At 31.6% G+C, this 22,899-nt stretch overlaps 1 protein-coding gene across 1 annotated transcript in view; it reads right to left on the reverse strand.

Annotated features, from left to right (window-relative positions):
• The window catches only part of Crb (cell polarity complex component crumbs), a 66,090-nt gene that overhangs the window by 10,510 nt on the left and 32,681 nt on the right, over positions 1-22,899 (reverse strand). Inside the window, exons 2-8 of the mRNA XM_076376291.1 lie at positions 13,828-14,195; positions 11,731-11,911; positions 6,825-6,992; positions 3,023-3,350; positions 1,938-2,398; positions 1,427-1,611; positions 1,154-1,307 (exon numbers count right to left, since the gene is read on the reverse strand). Of these exons, the coding sequence (XP_076232406.1) occupies positions 1,154-1,307; positions 1,427-1,611; positions 1,938-2,398; positions 3,023-3,350; positions 6,825-6,992; positions 11,731-11,911; positions 13,828-14,195 (1,845 nt within the window). The remainder of the gene's footprint in view (positions 1-1,153; positions 1,308-1,426; positions 1,612-1,937; positions 2,399-3,022; positions 3,351-6,824; positions 6,993-11,730; positions 11,912-13,827; positions 14,196-22,899) is intronic.

Raw genomic sequence — 22,899 nt, forward strand, 5'->3', positions numbered from 1 at the left:
ACTTGGTTCGTGTGTTATTTAATCCCTCAGGCACAATTGAAAGTAGTAAAATAAAAATGTAATGGACTTGGTGAATCGAAGAATAGTTGAAGTCCAAAATTATCCATTTTCAAATACTCTCAAAACTATATCTCGGAATCTTAAGGCCAAAGTATATTAAGTCACATAGAAAGCAAGTGGACTTAATATATTCTGGCTCTGGGGTCCAGATACCCAAAAAGGACAGAACTACACTTGGGATATCTCAAAATATGGTTTTTGGACTTGTACTGTTCTTCAACTCACCAATTCTATAATAGTGAGTCTTGTGCAGAGCTCAGAGGTTGACACTTAGAAAGAATGTGGGGTCTAATTGATGGTAATGTAATAAGCTAACCTACTCGAACACAATCATAAAAACAGGATTCTTTTATTATTGGCCGAATTGGTTATATGTACTAAGCGGTGTCTGCAGCATTCTGTGAACAGGAAGAGCAAGTGATGAATCTCTCTTGCTTTGTAACACCTCAGGGACCAACTCCTGAGCTCTGTACAGTGTATGAGTCCCTAGCACGTACGAGCACTGGCCAACAGGTGAAGTATATAAGTTGGCACTGTGCATGGATTTCAGACTTCAGAGATTAAAGCCAGTCGTCCATGTACCTATAACAGCACAGCGATACCACAGCAGCACAGCATCAACGCTGATCCTATACCCAAATAGGAGATATTCAATGCGTACGATAGTATAGAGGTAAAATCCATCCGATTGATTAACATGACAGTACACAAGCCAATAGCATTTATGTGTACCGTGAATTACATTCGTATAATTCATTATTCACTGACATTGGTCAATTTTGTCGCAACGATTCTGTTGTTGTATTACATTGAATTAGGATAAAGTTTGGTATGATTCATGAGGTGTTGCTGTACTGTTATGGATAAGTAGACGACATTCTTACTTCATACTTATCATTAATAATGAAGTAATGAAATTTCCTAAAAAGTAGTACCCTAAATTCGTATTGATGGGTAGCGAAACAAGTCAACAATGTGTTAGCATCAGGCACATACGCGTGACAGATTATGGAGCAAAACGAAGGTAGCGTAGAGTTCGGTGAGACAAATTTAGTGCAATTAGAAGTAGAAGATTCGCGAGTCGGGTGATTACCAGTGTATCCCGGAAGACATTGACAGTAGTAGCTATTGAGTTGATCGATGCAGATGCCGCCGTTGCGACAAGGATCACTGGAACACTCGTCCACGTCGATGGAGCACTCAAGGCCTGTCCATCCTGGCTCACAGGTGCAATAATAGCCGCCGGGCTGAACGGAGCAAGACGTAACAAACAAAGCAAGAGGCCACATAGAGATACATTCGATGGGACACGGTTGATTAATCGACTGGTTGTGCATGCAAAGCCATGTGCAATGGTCTCACTCACATAGTCGTGACAAGCGGAAGCTTGTTTGCAAGGTAGATCGCGACAGGTAATTGGTTCCTTGCATTGGGGTCCCGTCCAAAATCTCGGGCATTGACACATGCTGATACCGAAACGGTTCTCGAGGCAAGTACCTCCGTTGTAACAGGCAGAACACCAATCCGAGGCGGGCGACAGACACGTCGGACCTGACAGACCACACGTGCCACAACACGTCAGACAACACAAAACACTTAAGAACACAATATCACGCACCAAGAGAGCACAAGAAGAACAGTAACTAAGAGGAGTTAGTTACAGCGGCAAAGGGACTTGTTAAATTAGATACATCTTTCTCTCTAACATAAATGAATTTTACAATGAATAGTGTTTAGTCATCAGATAGATCATAAATGTTCCCTATAGGTTTTTTATTAAATAGAACTCCAACAAATTTCAGATTGGGATTTGAAACTTTTTACAATTGTACAAGCCTTGGTCACTTTTCGAACAATACACATAGATTCTCGCTTACCTTTCCATTCAAGAGGACAAGTACAGTTATAGCCGTCCTTGTTACTGGTACACGTCCCGCCATTAGTGCATGGATTACTGGCGCAGTAATTGATAGTACAGTTTGGAGGATTGCCCATAAATCCAGGATTGCAGACGCATTGTGGACCGTGAGCGTCTTCAACGCAAATGCTATTTGGTGGACATGCTGCGTTCTCGCATAAACTTCTGCGTTCACAGTGTCTTCCAGCGTAACCAGGTGCACAGTTGCAGTGATAAGAGCCCACATCGTCCACGCAATCACTGCCATGCATACAGGGATTCGACAAACACTCGTTTAAGTTTAGTTCACAGTTTTGACCTTCGAAACCATTTGGACAGTGGCAAATGTAACCACCATAAGTGTCGTAGCAGATACCATTGTTTAGACAGGGGTTTGCTTGGCACTCGTCGATATCAATTTCACAATTTGCACCTTCGTATCTGCAACAGGAAACAATTGTTAATTATGAATTTATTGTCAGAACAAGATTTACTAACAATAAGTAAAGCTACTTTTACTTTTACAATTGTTATAATATAACAGAGGGAAAGGATTGTTATCAGTTAAATTTTGCTACCCTGCTCCTTAATGTTTCGAGTTTCTTATTGTTTTAAGGTCTCCTTAGTGTAAAAGTATGTGTAGGTCTCTATTTCGCTTTATATTTCTGGATTAAGTTACTGGAATTTTATGAAATTTGGTATGGTAGCCTCTGTATGAAAGATATCGATGCTGTTCAATTTTTAAAAAATTTTATCAAGGAGGAAGGGCGACAGAGAGGTAAGGGTACCATAGTTCAAAGGGACATGAAGTCACAGAAACTTTTACTCTATCAATTTTTTAGCTCTTCGTGATAACATCCTATTGACAACAAAATTTCTCCTAACATCAAGAATAAAAAATGTTGAGTTCTCTTAATGAACTATTTGTTTGGGGTTTTGTTATGGTACTGAATATTACACAATTACTTACATGCATTGTGTTTACAGGTAAGTGTTATTTAAAAAAGGAAACGCTAAATGTTTAGAGATAAGATGTGAAATACTATACAAAATTCGTAAACGTACCCTGTTCTATCGCATATGCAGGTATAATTGTTGATACCATCGATGCAGACTCCTCCATGCCTGCAAGGATTCGAGGAGCACTCGTTGAAGTTGGTTTCACAGTTTTTCCCCGTCCATCCAGGTAAGCACTCGCACTTATATTCGCTGTCAGTCAGCGCCAGACAGACACCGTCATTTTTGCACGGACTTTGTTCGCAAAGTCGCACACCGAGTTGCGATTCGCAGGTGGTTCCGGTAAATCCAGGTTTGCAGGAACAGCTGAACTCTCCTCTTGGGTCTTCGTTGCACGTGCCGCCATTTCGACAGGGATTGTTCACGCACACTGGGCCTGATAAATTTGTTACATAACGGTATAAATTGTTTGGTAATATAACTTTTAGTAAAATTAGTAAGAGCAAGCTGCTGAAATGACTGATAGTTTTGTGCGAAAGAATAAAAAGCCAGTGATCCCAAACTCCGAAACCTGTAGTCAGTTGATAAAAGTGAGATGTAAAAATGGATATATGGGACATGATAGCGTTGTCAAAATTGTCTAATCCTTCGAGCGCGATGGATAGATATACAGGGTGATTCACACAAATGGAGCAAGTTATATTTTTTGTCTGATTAAAGTTAGAAGAAAATGTTACAGAAGAAAAATGAATGGTTCAAGGAGAACTGCATTTTTGCAACCATATTCTTCTCATAAGTGCAGTGATGCATGTGCATTTTACAGTTACACTATTCTCTTAAATAAGAACATAGTCATTCTGTCTCACTAGTGTTAAGGTAACAAACTCAAAAAATTATTACTACGTGAAATATTTAAAAAAATATCTTTATTACAGAAGATACTCATGCTTCTTGAAATGCTTTTTTAATACATTCTACGTATTTGATTCAACGCTACTGAATGATAAAATGTTTCCAAATACATATCTGCTTTTATTATGAAAATAAATTATGATGAATCAGCGATATAAGAAGTATTTACGATGTTATCATTACGTGTTTTTTGAGCATCTTCTTCAATAAAGACATATCTTAAAAATGTCTTCTGAACTAATCATTTTTCGATCTTATTAACTTAATATTTTTTTACATAAAATAGGGCATAAATTTAATCTCTGCAAATAATGTGTTTTCGTTAAAAGAAGATAATGCAATTGCAAAATGCACATGTATCGTAACCTTGTGTTAATAAAAGTATAGGCATCCTTGAAACAATTATCTTTCTCCTGTAATATTTTCTATGAATATTAATCAGGAAAAAAAAGTAACTTGTTCAACTTCTGTAAATTACTCCGTATACATTAATTGTACATGGTGAGACGATGAGCACAGCTTATGCGTTAAACGCTTATAAACGTTCGGCGAATGTGGTCAATGAACAAGATTATGTATAAAATTTCTCCGATGTGTATTAAGCAAATGTTCAAGAAAAAATATTCCCATACAGAGGCTCGATTACAAAAATTTTGTTGAAAAATTACAAACCTTGTAAACATATTTATCTATACGTATATTAGAAGTTCGTGTATTCTAGAAAGTTGTGGATTACTAATATTCTACAATAATTGAAATATTTAAGTATTCATTATTAAGCATTTATGTATATAATTATCGCCAGAATCGTGTGAAAAAGATGATCTAAAATAATTAACAATTTCAATTCGACTGCTCTATATTTCTATTAAAATTAGTGTAAGAACTTAGTTCGAAAATATTTATTTTTAATCGCATGTCAAAATGACATACTTTAAAAAAAGTAAAAGAATGATTTTGTAAAAGTAAGATGTATGTGAAGTATAGTTGTGCTCGTCATTTTGACAGATATAGTAGTTGTAGTAGTTAAAGGGAAATCAAAAATTTAGGCCTCCTTAGTTGATTTCAGTATATGTATATAGCTACTCTTATACAGATTAACAATTTTATTGTGAGTATTATTTCTTTTAGATTCTAATAAGATACTATTCATGACACTTAAATTTATCAATTATTATATAATATTATTAGCTATAAGAAATTCTAAAATATATATTAGACAAGTACAAATAAATGTACCTATATCGCAAAGTTGAAAATTCTGGATACATTATAATCATCCCAAAAAATGATAAGGAAAACGGTGCTTGTATATTCGTGCCTTTAGATGGGGATATTTGAATCCCAAAGAATTAAAAAAAGATAACAGGAATGGCAACAATTTGGTAATAGATAAATCAAATATTGGCATAAAGGAAATAAAATCCCATTACCCAGGTATTTAGTCCACAATATTTGAATGAAATAGTTGGTACGATTGATTATATGTACGCTTATGTGGAATGTTATGCATGAAATTAATCTCGATGAATATTCAGAAAATCAGTTAGATCAATTATCCATGCAACATTTATTTTTAACTGAAGAGTAAAGTGATTATATTCAATGATGATTTGAAGCATTTGCATTAGTGGACTTTAGACTAGACTCTAAACAGCAAAATATAAATATCATGCAACAACCATCTTCGAAGATTAGAAAAAGATCCATAGCTAAATACTCAGTTGTCGCTTACTTAATGTTTATCATTTCATTTTCATAAATATATGTAAAGTTACACTCCTAAACAAAAAAATAACACACGTGTACTATATTTAATTTTTCATATTACGATTTTAATAGCATAGAAGTTGTAAAAGGTTTGTACACAGATGTTACTTCGTACGAATCTGAAAAAGTAATTTAGTTCGATATAACTTCCATCAGTTGCCTGCTGAAAATAGAAACACAGAACTGAATAGAGATAAAATGATAACACGTTTATCGAAAGATTAGCATTTAAAAGCTTTGTTTAAATTTTAATATCCCTCTGAGCCTTTTCCATTTTTATCTCGTCGCATCTCCAATAATTTCGAGGAAAAAATTATTTAAATTTTATATAGGGAGATTCAAAATTTAAACAATACTAGTAAATTCGTAAGTGCTAATCTTTACATAAGGTTTCTATGCAATTTCATATTTTCATGAACACAGTTAATGAAAAGGAACCAAAATAAAAATTTACTTCCTCTTATAACTACCATAATTCGTATATTACTTTTCAGATTTTGAATACTGTAACTTTTTTGTATGTATAAAATTTCTATAAATTTTTTATTATTTCTATTAAAATTTTTTAATTTCTATAATATATAAAAATCCGTAGTCTAGTGATCACTTTGTTTCTAACTTTTTCCATTTTTTCAGAGACAACTGATTGAAATTTTATGTCAAATTAAATTACTTTTTGATGTTTGTAAGAAGTACAATATGTATTACCTTAGACGTCTTAAAGACGTACGCGTTCAGACGTCTTAAAAACGTCTATTTTTTGTCTGAACGTCTTATAAACGTAATTTGGACATCTTTAAAACGTCTTATGAATTCCTTTTAAGACGTTTTATACTGATTTATAACTTCGAACATATCAAAGACATTTCTTAAACATTTTTATTACTGTACTGAATGTCTTTAAGAAGTTTTTAAGACGTCTCTGTTATATTTTCAAACCTCCTACGCTATTACAATTACGATATGAAAAATTAAATATAAAGAAAATTAAGAAAATAAGAAATAAAATAATTAGAAATTAGAATCAACGAAGAACTAAAAGTAATCTACACTAACATAGATATTTTATGTTGTATATATTTATATATAAAATATTTTCATTTATACTAATATTAAAGTATATTTAATTCTTTCTTTCTGTTTGTAATATGCATTTCTACAATGCTGTGGACCTATTTCTATTCTCGAATTTGCGCCAGAACCCCGTATATTCGACATCGAGGTCTACCATTGTCAATTTGACAGTTGTTGCCGGAATATCGGGCGTAACAGTGGCATTCGTAACGATCCTGCCGTGACACGCATTTACCATGCATCATGCATGGCTCGTGATGGCAGAAATCCATGGTGGTAATCGCACTTGCTCCTACACCACCTCCGAGTCCATTGGTACCACCTGAAATATTTGCAGAAAAATCTGGCATGCAATCTGCTACTTATACAAGGTGTCCCATCCTAAGTTATACGCGAAACTTTTATTCCGCGTTCAAGATGGTATTTCCATTTGTAGGGGATCAAGAAACTGACACTTCTATTTCACTCTTTACAGAAGTATTTTCCAAATTCACACTTAAAGTGCTACGCCAGAATTTGTCGAAATGATAAAATCACGATTTCAAGAAAGTGTCACATTTCTAGAGACGTCAAACATAATCGTATGTATTTTTTAAAAAAGTAGGTGACCTCAATTTCGCCAGTGTTCTCAAATTCACCACCTATGAGAAGTTCATTAAATCATAAATAAAATCGCAAAATAACATTAGTGTAAGATTTGTAAATGAACTTTGTTTCATCATGTGTTAATCAAAAATTACAATATGCTGGTGAATAATAAACATTTGTGTATGATACAATATAATTGTGTAAGGGGTTCAAGATGATTTTAACAAAGCTCTGTGTTTAGTTAGACTTGACTTGTCTTGTATGCAACTTTGGTACTAGTATAGACTATCTGCTTAATTTAACTAGTAAATTCTGAAAAAGAATTTTCTTAGACTAAGTTAGCAATCCTTTCTGTTGCAACATTTTACCATTTTGTTCTAAACTATAATTAACAATCTCCTCTATGGATAATAATTTATTGTAAGTATCAAACAAGACTCTAAGCCTTATGAATCATTCAATAATATCACTATATATGTATTTAGAAATATTATACAACGTTTTAAACATTAGCATGGTGAAATTGGGATTGCGTTGCAAAATTGAAATCAAATTGTACAGAACGAAACTTTAACACTAGAACTATTGAAACTAAAATATATTTATTTTGATTGGAGTGTCAAAATTACAGGATGTTAGAATTTACAGGGACAAGAATCAGTTACACATTTCTTTAGTTGTACTCGCTGTTAACAGAGGAAAAACATAACGTTTTTAAAAATACATATGTCATTTATTTTTTCCAGTAGTTCTAGTGCTAATCGCAAGTTTTCAAAACCATCTTTTTCGAATTGGCTGCCACGAGTTCACCAAGATGAATTAACCCATCTCTTTCGAACTTAACTTACGTACATACGTATAAAAGACACTAGAATTGTATCAATATTTGTAGTATTCTTTTTAATTTCTTAAGATAGTTGAAGCTTTCATGATAAAATCGATGTTCTTCCTTTACTGTACTATTTTTCAAATCTTTTTTTCCTTTATTTCAACATGAACGCTATCACACTCATAGATTAAAAGTAATATTATTTTTGAGCCGTGGCAGCCATTGTGAAGAATGTATTGCAAAAAAGTGCAATAATTTTTAGATGATCAAGGGAACTACACGAAGTGATAATTTCCAGTTTTAATTTAAAAATGAAAATTGACAAGTGTGTGGAATAACAAATAAAAATAAAATATTCGATGCATATTTTTCAACGGTTGTTATCGACGTTAAAGGGGTAAAACTCACCCCTAAAGTTGAAGGTGAAAAACATTTTGTCCAATATCTCGAAAAGTATTAGGTTCAGAAAAATTGTTTACATATTTTTAAATGACGAATCCATCTGTGCAAACAATTTTCAAAAAGGTTTATTTCTTTAAAAGATATGTTAAAAAATTAATGTATTTTTGTATTTACAGAATTTAAAATATTGTTGAAGTATCCGTATTCTGTGTCTTGATCTACAGTATTCATATACAAGTAGATATTTTTGTAATAAGTCTTCACACGGGTAAATACGTTCAAGAATACGTAATACGTAAATAACATTAAAATCTTTTTTCTGTAGTAATAGCTTCCGAGGTATTGAATTAAATATAGATACTTTCCACGCCAATTTTGGAGACGATTTTTATGTAGTCCTTTTGTACTCTCAGAAAATACGCATCAAATATTTTCGGCTTCTCTACAAACTTGCCAAGTTTCATAAAAATCAGAAAATATCATTTCGGGTGGTTGCCAAGCAAACAGATATAAAATATGATTTCATTATAATCTCACTGCGTTTTCTTGAATCGTGAATAAACGTATACGAAGAATTATCCAAGACCCCCCCAAATGGGAATACCATTTCAAGTCGTTTTGTACGAAAGATGTCATGTAAATGTACTATGAATTTATTTCATTTCGTTAATGAGGTAAAAGTTTAATCAGATTTTAGACAGTTCAATTAATATTATAATAAGGTTTGGGTATTTCAACCCCATGGAGACATTGAGTAGTAATATCTACAGATCTTGGTTGATATGTACAATAATTATACAAAGCTTGCGCGTATAATGTTATGCGTATTTTTTAAAAAGATTGTGCATTAATAATTGATTTTTGTCTTATGAAATAGAAAAATAGAAAAATACAACAAAGTAAATATTTGTTTATAACCACGGCCTATGTATTTTCAGTATTTAATTCAATTGTTAAGTAGTGTTTCGTACGCATGTATGTGTATTTTGATGAAACTTTCTCAAATAAAATTTTATTCATTTACACTACATTTCAACAGTAAAATACTAATCCAGTATTTTGTTAAGACTGTGCTCTTCACAAACAAATTTGTGCTTAATTTTTTAAATGTTCTCTTATGCTCAATTTAATTTCAGTAACTACCTGCAGCTTTCGTTTTATACGATATAAATTATAATTTGCTTAACGTCAATTACGTCAGTATGCAGGTTACACGAATGCTGCGTACGAGTTATCCCATCTATGGTAATTGGTGTTATATATGGCGTTATATATACAGGGTGTTCAACAGGTTTCAAAAATTTGAAACGGTGATTCTAAATGTTAAAATAGTGTTATTAATATTGTCCAAGAAACGTTTAAAGTACTCGTGAAATGTGTCTGACTCGGGACGTAATGACTACTTATATAATATCTATCGACAGTGATATATGTCCCAAGTCAGACACATTTTACGCGAATTTTAGACATTTTTGCAACAATTAGTAACTCTGAAACGAAGTTCCAAATACAATTTTGATATTCTTGATTTTTATCTGATATATTAAAGTTCGTAATAGTATGAAGTTATTTGAAGCATAAGATAAAGTGGATTACCACGAGTATAAGTTGATCTTCATAAAATATCTGACGCTATAAACTTAGCTGAGAACAGTGAGCCTATATCGAAGAAACACTGTATACATATGCAGTGGCAAATAAAAGAAAGTTTGAAATTGATCTTTGAATGCATGATTATTAATTACTTTTATAACAGATTTTTTACTTTATATTGATAAGCTTGATGTATTCTAGGATAGTGCTGTTAGTGCTGTGTATGTTTATGTGCATCTGTGTTTACATATGGGGTGTAGAGCGAGGTCGATTGTAAGAAAAATTGTAAAATGATTCATGGTTTGATTGATGAGATACAGATGTGTTTTAAATAGTAGTGGAATTTCACCATTTTGTAATAGCTTTAAAAAAGGCTTTTTCAATTACCTATTAGCATTTGAAGAAATTAATGTGTACATATTTATGTGCTTGGTTCACCTGTCAATCGAAAAACTACTTACGTGATAATGCACTAAGTGCATTGAATTGCAAGGAAATAGAAAAAGAATAATCTTGAAATTTTATAAATTTTTTTAAAGCTTTGTCAGTTTGAATAATTATTAACTCGTTCTCGTAAAAAATTATGTTAAGTGTGTTAATGTGTTAACTACATATTTTTGCAAACTGTTGTTACTCATAGTTGCATAAATAATATTACCATATCTGATACTATTATATTTAATGGCGGTACTTAAAGTGATAAAGGTACGATGTTTCGAATATAATGACAAAAATTTGTTGCACTGTCTTTTAATATCACATATTTAAGTGAAAACTCATGAATTAGACTCATAAATTAGAAAGGGAAAATAAAAAATAACCTAACTGAATAGTAATATGAAATAGATCCATAGTGTACGTGACATTTTTTGTTTAGAGTGACCTGCTGAAATCTTTTACGTGGAATGATTTGACACCCCATATAGGTGATACATACGATCACACGTGCGATTACGAGTCTACACAGGAATGGACTGAAATGTGCGTGATCTTCACTCTGAAAGTGTGCAATAAATCAAATTCTACGGTTCACTAGCGGCTTTAATGTATCAAACTTCCAAGGTAATCATATTAGTTTAGAAATTTCGCTTTTAGCTGACAGTATCGAGGAAGGCACTTATTCAACGCGTGCTTCATCTTTTAGTTAATCTTTCTGTTACTATATTTAGCACGTAAATTATAGTTTCATAATCAACTATCACGATATAAAATTATTGTTCACATACCTACGCTTTCATCAATTACATTCCAAATTGTATAATGAGAAATCGAAACCAAATGTTATTTGAAATATATAATACAAGAAAATGAAATTTGTATTAAAAAATTGTTCTTATATAATTCCATTGCACAATAATTCGTTTACATGTGAAATTTTATGTATGAAGTTTTAGTTTTAAGCCTTAAGCTTCAATTTCAAAAATTAATTAGCATTAATTATTAAGAAGAATATATTATTGTTGAAAAATTTATGTCTATAAAATTCTACCAATAGTAAAATTCTATTTCACTGATTCAAATTTAACGAGGGTAAAATTCTATTTTACTGATTCAATTTCGCTAATGCTTGATAATTTTTAATAGAAATTCCATTCCTTAAATGCTATTACGATAGTAAATTTATCTAGAAGAATGTTGAAATCCTTACATCCTTTGTTATCCGTGGGACAGGGACCAAAGATTGCTCCATTATTGATAGTATTATTAAAAAGAATACCAGGACCTTGAAGGATACATCCCCTGAATCCTTCGCCAACAATGAGGGAGCCATTTTTGTTGTAGTCGGGAAGAGTAAGGATAGCAGCATTGTACGTTGCATTAGCGATTACCTAGGAAAAAGTACGATCGAGATTAACTTAGAGTCGAGGTATAAGTAGTTTACAGAATAATAGGACAATAATTTACTGCAATATACATATGACACGCTATAATTTTAAAGTACATTGACGTGTACTTCGTATCGATGGTAAGTGACAAGAGTTTTCCATGAAATCAGGTATGCAAATTCTATGAAAAAAGTCAAGAGAAAACGATCTCAAGCTTGTCAATAAATGGTTATCTACTTAAAGACGATAACGTGTTTTAATTCAACAACTTTTTGTTGAGAAACAATTTCTCATGGTACCTAATCCTTTCCTTTCCTCATATCTTGTTACTTTTAATTTTATCCTATTTCTTCGAACCAGAACGAAGCTATTAGGGAGACAATTTAATGAAAGGCGAATACGGCGGAAGAGTTCGACAAGCTTTCACTGAAAGACTTCGAACAACTTTTTAAAAAATGGCAAAAACGTTAAATCAAATACTCATCATTATCGAAGGATGGCTTTAAAGAATACTGTTACTGACAAGTTTTATATATTATTATGTTCGAATAATCATTCTTACTATTTTTGATTGCCATTTAATTTTAAATCTTGCGCATTGTTTGGATTAATTTAGATGCTATTTGATAGTTGAAAGTTAATTTTAATCCCTAATGCTTTTTTCATAAGAATTCAGCTTACATAAAATTCAATGACTTTTACTAACAGTATTTAAGGCGCATATTTTTACATGAAAATACAATTTACATATTTCACGAAACTGCATTCATTATACGTTAACATTAAGCTATATCTTAACAGTTTCCCAATATATAATGGTGATTTATGTTCATATAGAGAATAGGGCGCATACTTGAACTCACTTTGGTAACTTCGTACATACCTATATAATGACTTTAGTGGAACGTGGCTTAGAAGAACGTGACTTACATAATTCGAAAGGGGTCTCATAAGATTCAATTATTTTTTGTCAGTTGTACATGTTAAAATTATTAAAATCATTTTTAACTTCTTAAATGAGAATCCATTTTCCTTGCATTAAGAGTTACATATATGATTAAAGTTTAAGCTTGTTAAGTAGTATAGCTTTTATTTCATTAAATGACTTTGAAAGCTGTTGAATCAATGAACCTACTGCAGTCCAATTTACGTAAGCTAATACAAAATTTTAAGCTACATTCAATTCATAATAACTGATATATTTTCTTGGAAGAGACATTGATATGCCGACAAAACTGTTTGCCTAATAAGTTCAATATTTTGCTATCAAAGTTAAAAAAATATAAGGAAGTTATTTCATATTTTTGTGAATTTATCATTTTCACTACAGACATTGGCAATTGTATTACTGAATAACTCATTTCTATGCATTTTTCTTACTGTTCTTAAGCATTGATTACTTGTTCAGGTCATTATGATTTCATATTTGTTATTTAAGGAATATTGTATCACTTAACCGAAATTTCCTATACATAAAATATAAAAACAATATACGTAATAATATTTTAAACGATGGTACAATTAATGTTTACATGTTTATTACTAACAGAATTACAAAACTAAACGTCAGACGATTCTGTAATTTTACAGATATATTGAAGGGCAAAAATCGAACAAAAACATCTTAATACATTTTGTTGTATCCTTTACGATTTAACATTGATAAAGCTTTGATCTCGGTTTTTAAAGCTGTAGAAAAGCTAAATCGTAAGCGAGACAACAAAATATACTAAGACCTTTTCGCTTTATTGCTACTCTTTAATGTATTCGTCAAATTACAGAATCCTGCATAAGCTTAAGGCATCATTACTGCGAAATGGAGACGCTTAGTCATTATGTCAATACAGGACATTAAAATTTACACCTTGTGTTATATTTAAATTGACACACTAATCCCATTTAATTTTGGAAGTGATTACCTGTGTATGACCAGCTGCATTTAAAGTCAAATTTCCAAGTCTAAAAAATAGATTCACATTATGCCAGGCGTTGTTCAGCAGCCTAGCGTTGAGTCTCGCTTTGTAACGTTGTTGGTCGACGATGGCCACGAAGAGAAGTCCATCCAGAGTTACTTCAAGACTGATCGAGTCATCGTTGTACTTCTGCATAAATAGTCGACCACCCTCGCAGGTCCGAAAACTTAACCCACTGTGACGATGCACCGACACGAAGGAACTCAGCTTTAAGAAAGCCGAGCCATTGAAGTAAGCTTCCCTAGGATGTTCGTCGTAGTTTTTGTGTCTATCTTGCGGCGCTTCATCCGTGACCACTAATAAACTGGTGAGTACTGAAACAGAATTTTGAAACAAATTTTAGAAAAAATAGTGTGTCACTTTTCAAATTTGATTAAAATTAAAAAGTATACAAATTTATTTAGACTACTTATTAATATATAAATTTAATATTATATATTGTATAGTAACATATAAATTTAAAATTAATATACAATTTATATATGTATAAATTTATTTATATAATAAACAAGTCGCGGCATGTCCGCGGATTATGCATAAAATTTTATAGTGTCATATCTGGGGATTAGTTTCATTTATACTACTTATATTATATTTATACTATAAACAAATTTATTGTGTATAAATCATATAAAATATGATATTATACTGATTATGTAAAATGCAACTTTATTAAATATAAAAAATAAACGTTTATAAAATATTCAAAAATACACAGATGTAACGTAAAAGGAAATCATAAAAAACAGTATATGATCACTATAAGAAGTTGAAAGGTGAATTACTTCGATTAGTAATAGATTGATTTTTTGGTAATTCGTGACGTTAATTGGCGCTTTGCATGTAATGCGTTTCTTGTCAAGAAAATGCTTTCACAAGTACTTAAAATAATGTATATTAACAAATTGTAAATTTTTTTTTGTGTAAGTGTTTAACGTCGCATCGACATTTAGGTTCATTAGTATATATTTTAGCAAATAGATATCATTTTATTAGAGCAGTATCCGAGTTGATTCCATGTCTCCATCTTTGGATTTCAAATTTTCTGGATTCAAATAAGAGATGGTGGATGGTTATAGGCTTTTGGCAGCTGTTGCAATAGGGTGGTTCCGTTTTCTTTAGTACATATTCATGTGTAGTATTGGAATGTCCTGTCCTTAGCTTAGACACTACTGTTTTCCTTCTCCTGTTGAGTTCAGTATTTGGGATTTTTTAATAAAGATCTTTAACTACGTCGTGTATTTTTATTCTGTTCGATGTGATCTATGTTCGGTTCCATTCTTCTTTGATATCGCTTTTTATATTGTGTAAGTTCTTGGTAAGGTATAGAGACCAGGAATTTAATGGGAGTGTCGCTGTTTCCTTGAAATTGGAGTCTGCTTTTTCGTTTCCGGTTATTTCTTGGTGTGAGGGTATCGAGGTAATAGGTTAATAATGTTTTTTTTTCTTTCTTAAGAGGATTCATCAGGGCTTGAATTACACTCATAGAATCTATATAGATGATATGGTATTAAACGTTACTTTCTTTAATGTGTTTTAGAGCATCGTGAATTGCATTTTCTCTTCACTGGAGAAAATAGACATTTCATTTGGTAGTCGTTATTCAATTATGTTCTACTCTATAATTATGATGTATCCTACTTCTTGGTCAGACTTTGAGGCTTCTGTCTATATTTTGTTGTAGTGTATGTACTTTTTGCATGTGAGTATTTAAACAGAATGGAATAATTCTTTAATTATGAATAATTCTTTATTTTAATTATACGTTGTATCATACTTAAAGATCTCAACAATATTTCTGTGATTAGTTTAAATAATAAAAAGTTTTCTGATGAAAAATGATATAGTCAGAATAATGATTGAATAAATGTTTCAACAACTAAAATTCAATGTTTTTTATTTGGAGTATCATAACGTTATTTTTTATATTAGAACCTTCCGTGATTAGTAAGTACAAAATGCAATAGAAAAGTGAGACCTCGGAATCGATAAACTACATACATATTTGTCTCAATTCCTTATCAGAATTATCTACAAGTTTGATACGATACAATCAATCTTTAACGTTGAAATTGATTGGGAGTTATGTGCACACCTAATCAACAAATTGAGTTTGTATAACTATTAAATAAAGCTTTCTAAATTGAAAATATGTATAGCAGTCGCGAAAGAGCTTACGTAACGTGTATTTAACTTGTGTGCAATAATATTCGCAATATAACATATTACTTTTGCCTTCAAATTTCGTGTTCAGTTAACGATAATTATTCTTCCTGCAATGTTTCTATATATATTATATTTTCGAAGAACATTAAGTAATAATATACGTAACACATTAACATCGACAACTTTTAATGAATTCACGCGTTATTTAGAAAGAGACTATTTGAATTGTAACTTATTTATTATTTGAAATACAGGTGCATCTGCAGATTAGTCAAACCATCACTGATTTCGATGCCCTTAAAAAATACTGTCAAAGGATCATTATTCTAAACAACTTTTTTATATACATATAATAAGCAGTTGACCTTAGCTTCTAGGTTATATGTATAAACAAGTAGGGATAATTATTGACATCAGGGAACACCTTACTCATTTCGATGATCTTTGGACATATTATAGAGGACGACATTTTGAACAAGTTTTTTCTACATGTAACTGCTGCTGGGCCTCAGTTTCCGAAATATTTGCAGAACATTATATATGTGGAATAAGTTGATTTAGTGGACAAATCCAAAAAAAAGTCCCTCAGAGGACACAACATTTTAAAAGGACCTAGTGAGTCTAAATTGACCCAGTAAACAAAGGTAATCTAAATTTAACTATTTTATATTCTATGCTTGTGGAACAACCTAGACTAGTACTGGGTCATTCTAGACCCACTGGGTCCTTATACGATGTTAAATCGTCTGGGATATTCTTTCTTTTTTGGATTTGTTCATTCAGTCAACTTATTCCACGTACGCTGTCACGATTTTTTTATTAGTAAACCAGATTTTTGAATGTACCCTCTAGATAAAAATCTAATGAGGTGAGATCAGGGTGAACAAGATGGCCACTTCACAGTTCCTCGTCTGTTGTGAATCCTCAAGAAACTTTAATTTTTGGATGCAAATACGTCGAGATAGAATGGTCAGAATGATATGGTTAATATGGTCGTTGAATTTCTTTTTCTATGTTCTACAAGAATATAAAAAAAGAATAAGATGGTATTTAAAAATAACCTTGAATACATTTATTTATTAATACATTTCTTTGAATAGTGAAACTTGATCTTAGGAACTTTTCTGATAGAATGATAAATAACGGAAATATTTAGGAGTCCTGTTTCTCATGACTCAGCTTGCATATACAGGAAAAATTTGTTCAGAACACTGATTTTTATAACATATTTAAAATTCATCGAAATCAGCGACAATGTAACAAATCTGCAGCTTCATCGAAATAACTAATATTATAAGTATAAAAATATAAAAACATGTCCATGGTTTGCAGCTTATTTATAGCTCTAAATCATAAGTGTCATAACAAACGATACTATCTTATGAAAAAAGTAAGGAAACAAAATGCCAATGTTTTCACTTCATCATTATTCTGATTTAACTTTCTGATTCAATTTAAGTCACTTCCCATAACATAATAAGGAGAATGTCCCTTTGAAATAAATTTCGAGAAATAGTAAATGAAATCGTCCAATCGAATTAAACTCGTTTTTCTGGTACCATTTTTCGTACAACTAGAATCAACGAAGGTACAAAAGCAGCCAGAGTAACTGTAATGTGTGTTTGTCTGTCTTTCTACCTGAATGCTAAACTTCGAAAACTATTGAATCGACTCGATACAGTTTTCATCAAAGGGTGCAGTACCTTTTATAAAAGCTTCCACGTTATATATAGATATGATAGGTACGCATGCTATGTTTTTTAGGATAAGGATAGCGATGAAAAAATCCGAGCATGCCCGACGATTGTGCAGAGAATTTCGGGCTGTCATATCTCGGGGTTAGTTTGATTTACAGCGAGGGCACTTTCGTAGTTTTCGAGGACATACATATATCAAGGGGTACTGTAGCGACATGATACGTCGGCAGGGGGTTGAATAAATGCAGAAAATATGATGCTATAAATTGTCTGTTTCTGTGCTAACCAATGACATCAAACGTACCTGCCTAATTTCCTAATTGTGAATTACAGAGCTTGGTTAAGCTGAAAAAGTAGACAGGTACCTGTACGTATGTAAAGTAGATGTAAAGAGAACTATGAGACATAAGACGACTGGTAAAACGAAGTTCATAGGCAACGAATATGCAGTGCACGAAAGGTGTTCGATAACTGTGATAGATTAAGTAACAATGCTAATAGAATTATAAAACTAGAGCGACTAGGTACGTACGCTTGTGTGATCGATTTGTTTTTTGCTTGAGGTGGCAATGAGCTGTCTTTTTCATTTTCTAGAATCTTGTATCGTTTTACGTACTGGTAAGAGTTAAGTTAATGTTGGAAAGTATTTAATGTCACTGTTTAAGAGTTAATATACTTACATTTCTTAATTAAACATTTTTGTACAATTCATTTTTATTTTGTGACGTACAAATTTATTAATATTACTACTTTTAGTAAATAGATATTTGTTAATTATATCTAAAGAATTTATTGTTTAATAAAATAAACATTTTTAGAATGTGAGTCAAAACAAATATTTTTTTAACAGTGGATTTTTTACTTAAGCACAAAAGACAATATACATTTTTGTCTGTAAGGAAATAATTTATGTGACTATCGGTAGGATTATTTTACAAAATTTTACCGTGATTCATGTTACGTTCACTTTTTCTATAATAAAAATAACATTAATAGTATTGATAATAATTTGACTGTGATATATTAAAGAAGATTAAAATTATTTAATTTTTTAAGCTATCACAAACGTTACAATGATTTTTAATAACTGTCTAACAAATCAATCGAAGAGGTATCAGTGTGGTTTATACTACTATTGTGGGTGTAATTTCGGAATTAGAACCTATAGTGACACGAGATTAATAATAAGTATTGTCCAGCGAAGCTGAAAATGTATGGAAGCATTTAAGAAATTTTATTAAACCAAGAACAATAGCAATTATTAGAGAACTGATTGAAAAGCTGAATTCATATAATTATAATATTAAATCATATTATACAATAACAAGTAAATCATATTATAGTTATAATTATAATATACGCACAATATCAATTCATATAAATCAATACTGTTGGGAAAGTGGATATCAAAACTGTATAAAGTCGTTGAATAAACAGTATAACGTACAAACTATGAACTTAATTAACAATTAGGTCTTTATATATTTTATAGATCTTTGTAGATCTTTATGTATGCTACGACCAATAAAGACAGTGCGATGAACACTTAGAAGCGTCAGCAAATATGGTTAACAAATACGGAGAGAGGATTTCCGCACATGATGCATGCTAAGAATTTAAATTTCAGCTTTCGGAAAGTTAATTAGGGATGAATATAATTTGGCTTTTATGAACTGAGAATCCTGTTGAATCGGTACCTTAAATGAAATGAAAACTACACGTGATCCGTTTAATTTTTAAACCGAGTGAGCGAAGGCTCGTTCCTCTCTCAGCTTCAGAAAAATTCAATTATCACGAATGAATAAAATCGATAGCTGAATGAAAGAATGTTTATGTCACTTCAGTTTCGCTGAAGTGGGAGAATTCTCTCGCTTGATTTAAATTTTTAAATGCACTATTAGATGTTATACAGCATGTCTGTGCTGTTAATCACTCGAATTGACAGATTAGTACGTTGTTTAAAAAACTGTTATTTCTTATGTTAAGGGAGGAATGTGAAAAAATGTGAAAAATTGGTTTACCATGAGGTAAAAGCTTGCAATAATAATATTTTCTGTAACTTCAATTCTTTGTGAGATATGATACTCCATAGTCCTGAATCAGACCTTGTTCTTGACCAAATTTTGGAAAATTTAATAGCACTTTTGTGTTTACCAATAGTGTTTTTCTATAATGTACTAAAAATTAGATATAATAAAATTAAAACTTCAACCTCCTTTGAGATATGGTAATTCATATTTCCGTATCTCTCCTCTCTCTTAACCAACCTTTTTGAAGCTTTAAAAAGATCAAAAATTAATCTTTTACTGACGGAATAATTCTATCAGAATTTTTCATTTTTTACCTTATTTTATTGTAAGCAGAATACGTATACAATTTTGTTTTCTTTGATATACAATATTTCCTCCCTATAATCTCATCGTTATCTTCATGAGTTTATGAATTTCTGTCGTGCAGCCCTTCGTTTTCCATTAGCCTCAAGTTTAACAAGACAAAAACGAGCTAGCGGCAAATGAATTGGTCGTGGAACGATGCAATTTACGATCTCCAAGCTTCTTGCTATATAGTAACGAGATGTGAGCGTATAGCGAGGGAATATTATATCTTAAAAACTGAATGACTTGACATTTTGTACATTAACACATTGGTAGTCAGCAGTTCTGGTGCGAAAGCCTTAGTTGGATGCCGTGCACAATTTCCCAAAAATCCATAGCTGGTTGCTGGGGACGTAGTTCTAAAGTCTACGTCATTTTAAAGTCTATTGCTGAATGCGGACAAACTGGCTATAGACTTTAAAATGACGTAGAACCATGCTATGTGTCAGTGTGTTAATATTAAAAAAGGTACAGCGCGTTTTATCATACATCAGAGTCCTTTCATTCAAACAATTCAAAAGTAGCGCATTGTTACACAAAATTAAGAACTGAAAAACTTGAGCTGAAAATAGAAGAGATATTCGTACTTATTGATCTCTCTAAATTTTATTTGTTTAAAAGCAATCGAAAATACCCTAATAAAACATGTAACAATGGTGACCAATATTTTAGATGTTAGTATTGTGTTAACCAACTATGAGTACATTTAAAAAATGAATAATTTTAAAAAAACGGGTTATATAGAAAGATATGTTTTAAGAAAAGAAATTTATTATAAATTAATTTTAATATTAACAATGAAATTAAAGAAGCCACAGCTAGAGTTAAAGGAAGCCGCGATTTGACCATCGTTGACACATGTCTATTATCGAATAGAATTAATTGTAAATAACAACAATTTCCATAATTATTAATCATAGTAATGGAAAGAATTGCAGTGGCTGTTACTAAAAAAAGGAGCACTTTAAGATAAATATGAAAATGAATTAAAAACAATTATTTTTAATTTGGAATCACTCTCAGAGTGATAGAATTTTTTAGTGAAGTTAACGACAATCAACGTATTCAGAAAACTTGTTCACAAATATTTTAGATGATGATGTAAAAGAAGATACAACAGTATCTTATAAGTGAAGTATAAAGTACCTGGTAAAAGCGATAAAAAATGGTATAACTTAATCGTTAGGAGATTTTATTCACACCTTGAATATGCATATACTGAAAAATCCCGAATGATTTATAGGATGACTTAATGTAGCGCGCATGTTACGAATATAACGACAATCGTGACTTTTGAGACTGCTGATGAAGTCCAGTGCATCCACTGTAGGATCGATGCTCACCAATAAATAATGCATGAGATGCATCTACGCGTCCGCGTAAGGCTGTACGTATAGACAGAAGAGACTGTCGTTTAAGGCAGACGTCGCATCATGGGTGTACAACACAGTGGAAATCTAAGAAAACTGTGTAATTCAGTCTATAACCCAAATAGCACAGAGACATCTTGAAAACATCTTAAAAATATCCAGTAAAGTCCTAAAAATGTCCAAAAGACGTCTCTAAGACGTCCAATGTTACAAATCAGTATGTCTTTAGGACGTCTTAAGAAACATTTATAAGACGTTTTAAGGACGTCCAAATTACGTATATAAGACGTTCAGACAAAAATTAGACGTTTTTAAGACGTCCGAAAGCGTAAGTCTTTAAGACGTCCATGTAGTACGTCTTTAAGACGTTTTACAGACGTAAACTTTGCAAGTCTTTAAGATGTACGCTCTTGGATGTTTTTAAGACGTCTAAATTATGTCGTAAGACGTTCAGGCATAAAATGAACATAAAATAGACGTCTTCAAGACGTCATGTGCTATCTGGGAAACTTATTTCTCACTATCAATTTTTTCGATATAGTGCAGTATGGACAAAATCCTCATTAATCAAATTTGTTATATCGAGGGAAACTAAGCGAGACTGTTTTCTTCTTCTATTCATCAAGGAAAGATTAAACTTGTCAATCGCAAAGAATGGATTAATTCGTATTACGAAAACGACCTACGTACAACCCACATAGCACGCGTTGTCTTGAAGACGTCTATTTTATGTCCATTTTATGCCTGAAGGTCTTACGACATAACTTGAATATCTTAAAAACATTCAACAGTTTACGTCTTAAAGAAGACTGGAATTTACGTCTATGAGACGTCTTAAAGACACACCACATGGATGTCTTGAAGATGTCTATTTTTTGTCTGAACGTTTTATAGATGTAATTTGGACATCTTTAAGACGTCTTATGAATGTTTTTTTAAGACATCCTAAAGATATGCTGGTTTATAACTATGGACGTCTTAAGGGCATCTTTTGGACATTTTCAGGGCTTTACTGGATGTTTTTAAGACGTTTTTAAGACGCTTTGTGCTACATGGGTAGGAACATTGAATTCATTTGTTACGAAAAAATAATTCGTAAAAGTGAGTCGTTTTCTATTTCATAAATAATTGATTGGATTAAAAGTTTAGTATATATAGCACAGAATAAGGTGATTTAAAATAAAGAATTCTCAATTTTTTAGTGACTGGCATTCCTTCAGCCTTCCCTAATGCTAACACTTGTAGAAAGTGAGGGAATCAAGAAGATTTATTTTAATACTAAAATTTGAATTAATAACTTTCAAAAGTATCTTTAATACATCTACAAGCAAGAAGATGAATTAATACTTTCTAAAATATGTATTTATATCAATAGTAAATTCAAACAATTAATGAAAAATGCATTTTAAC

This window comes from Calliopsis andreniformis, chromosome 4 (genome assembly GCF_051401765.1).
Source record: "Calliopsis andreniformis isolate RMS-2024a chromosome 4, iyCalAndr_principal, whole genome shotgun sequence".
Taxonomy (NCBI): domain Eukaryota; kingdom Metazoa; phylum Arthropoda; class Insecta; order Hymenoptera; family Andrenidae; genus Calliopsis; species Calliopsis andreniformis.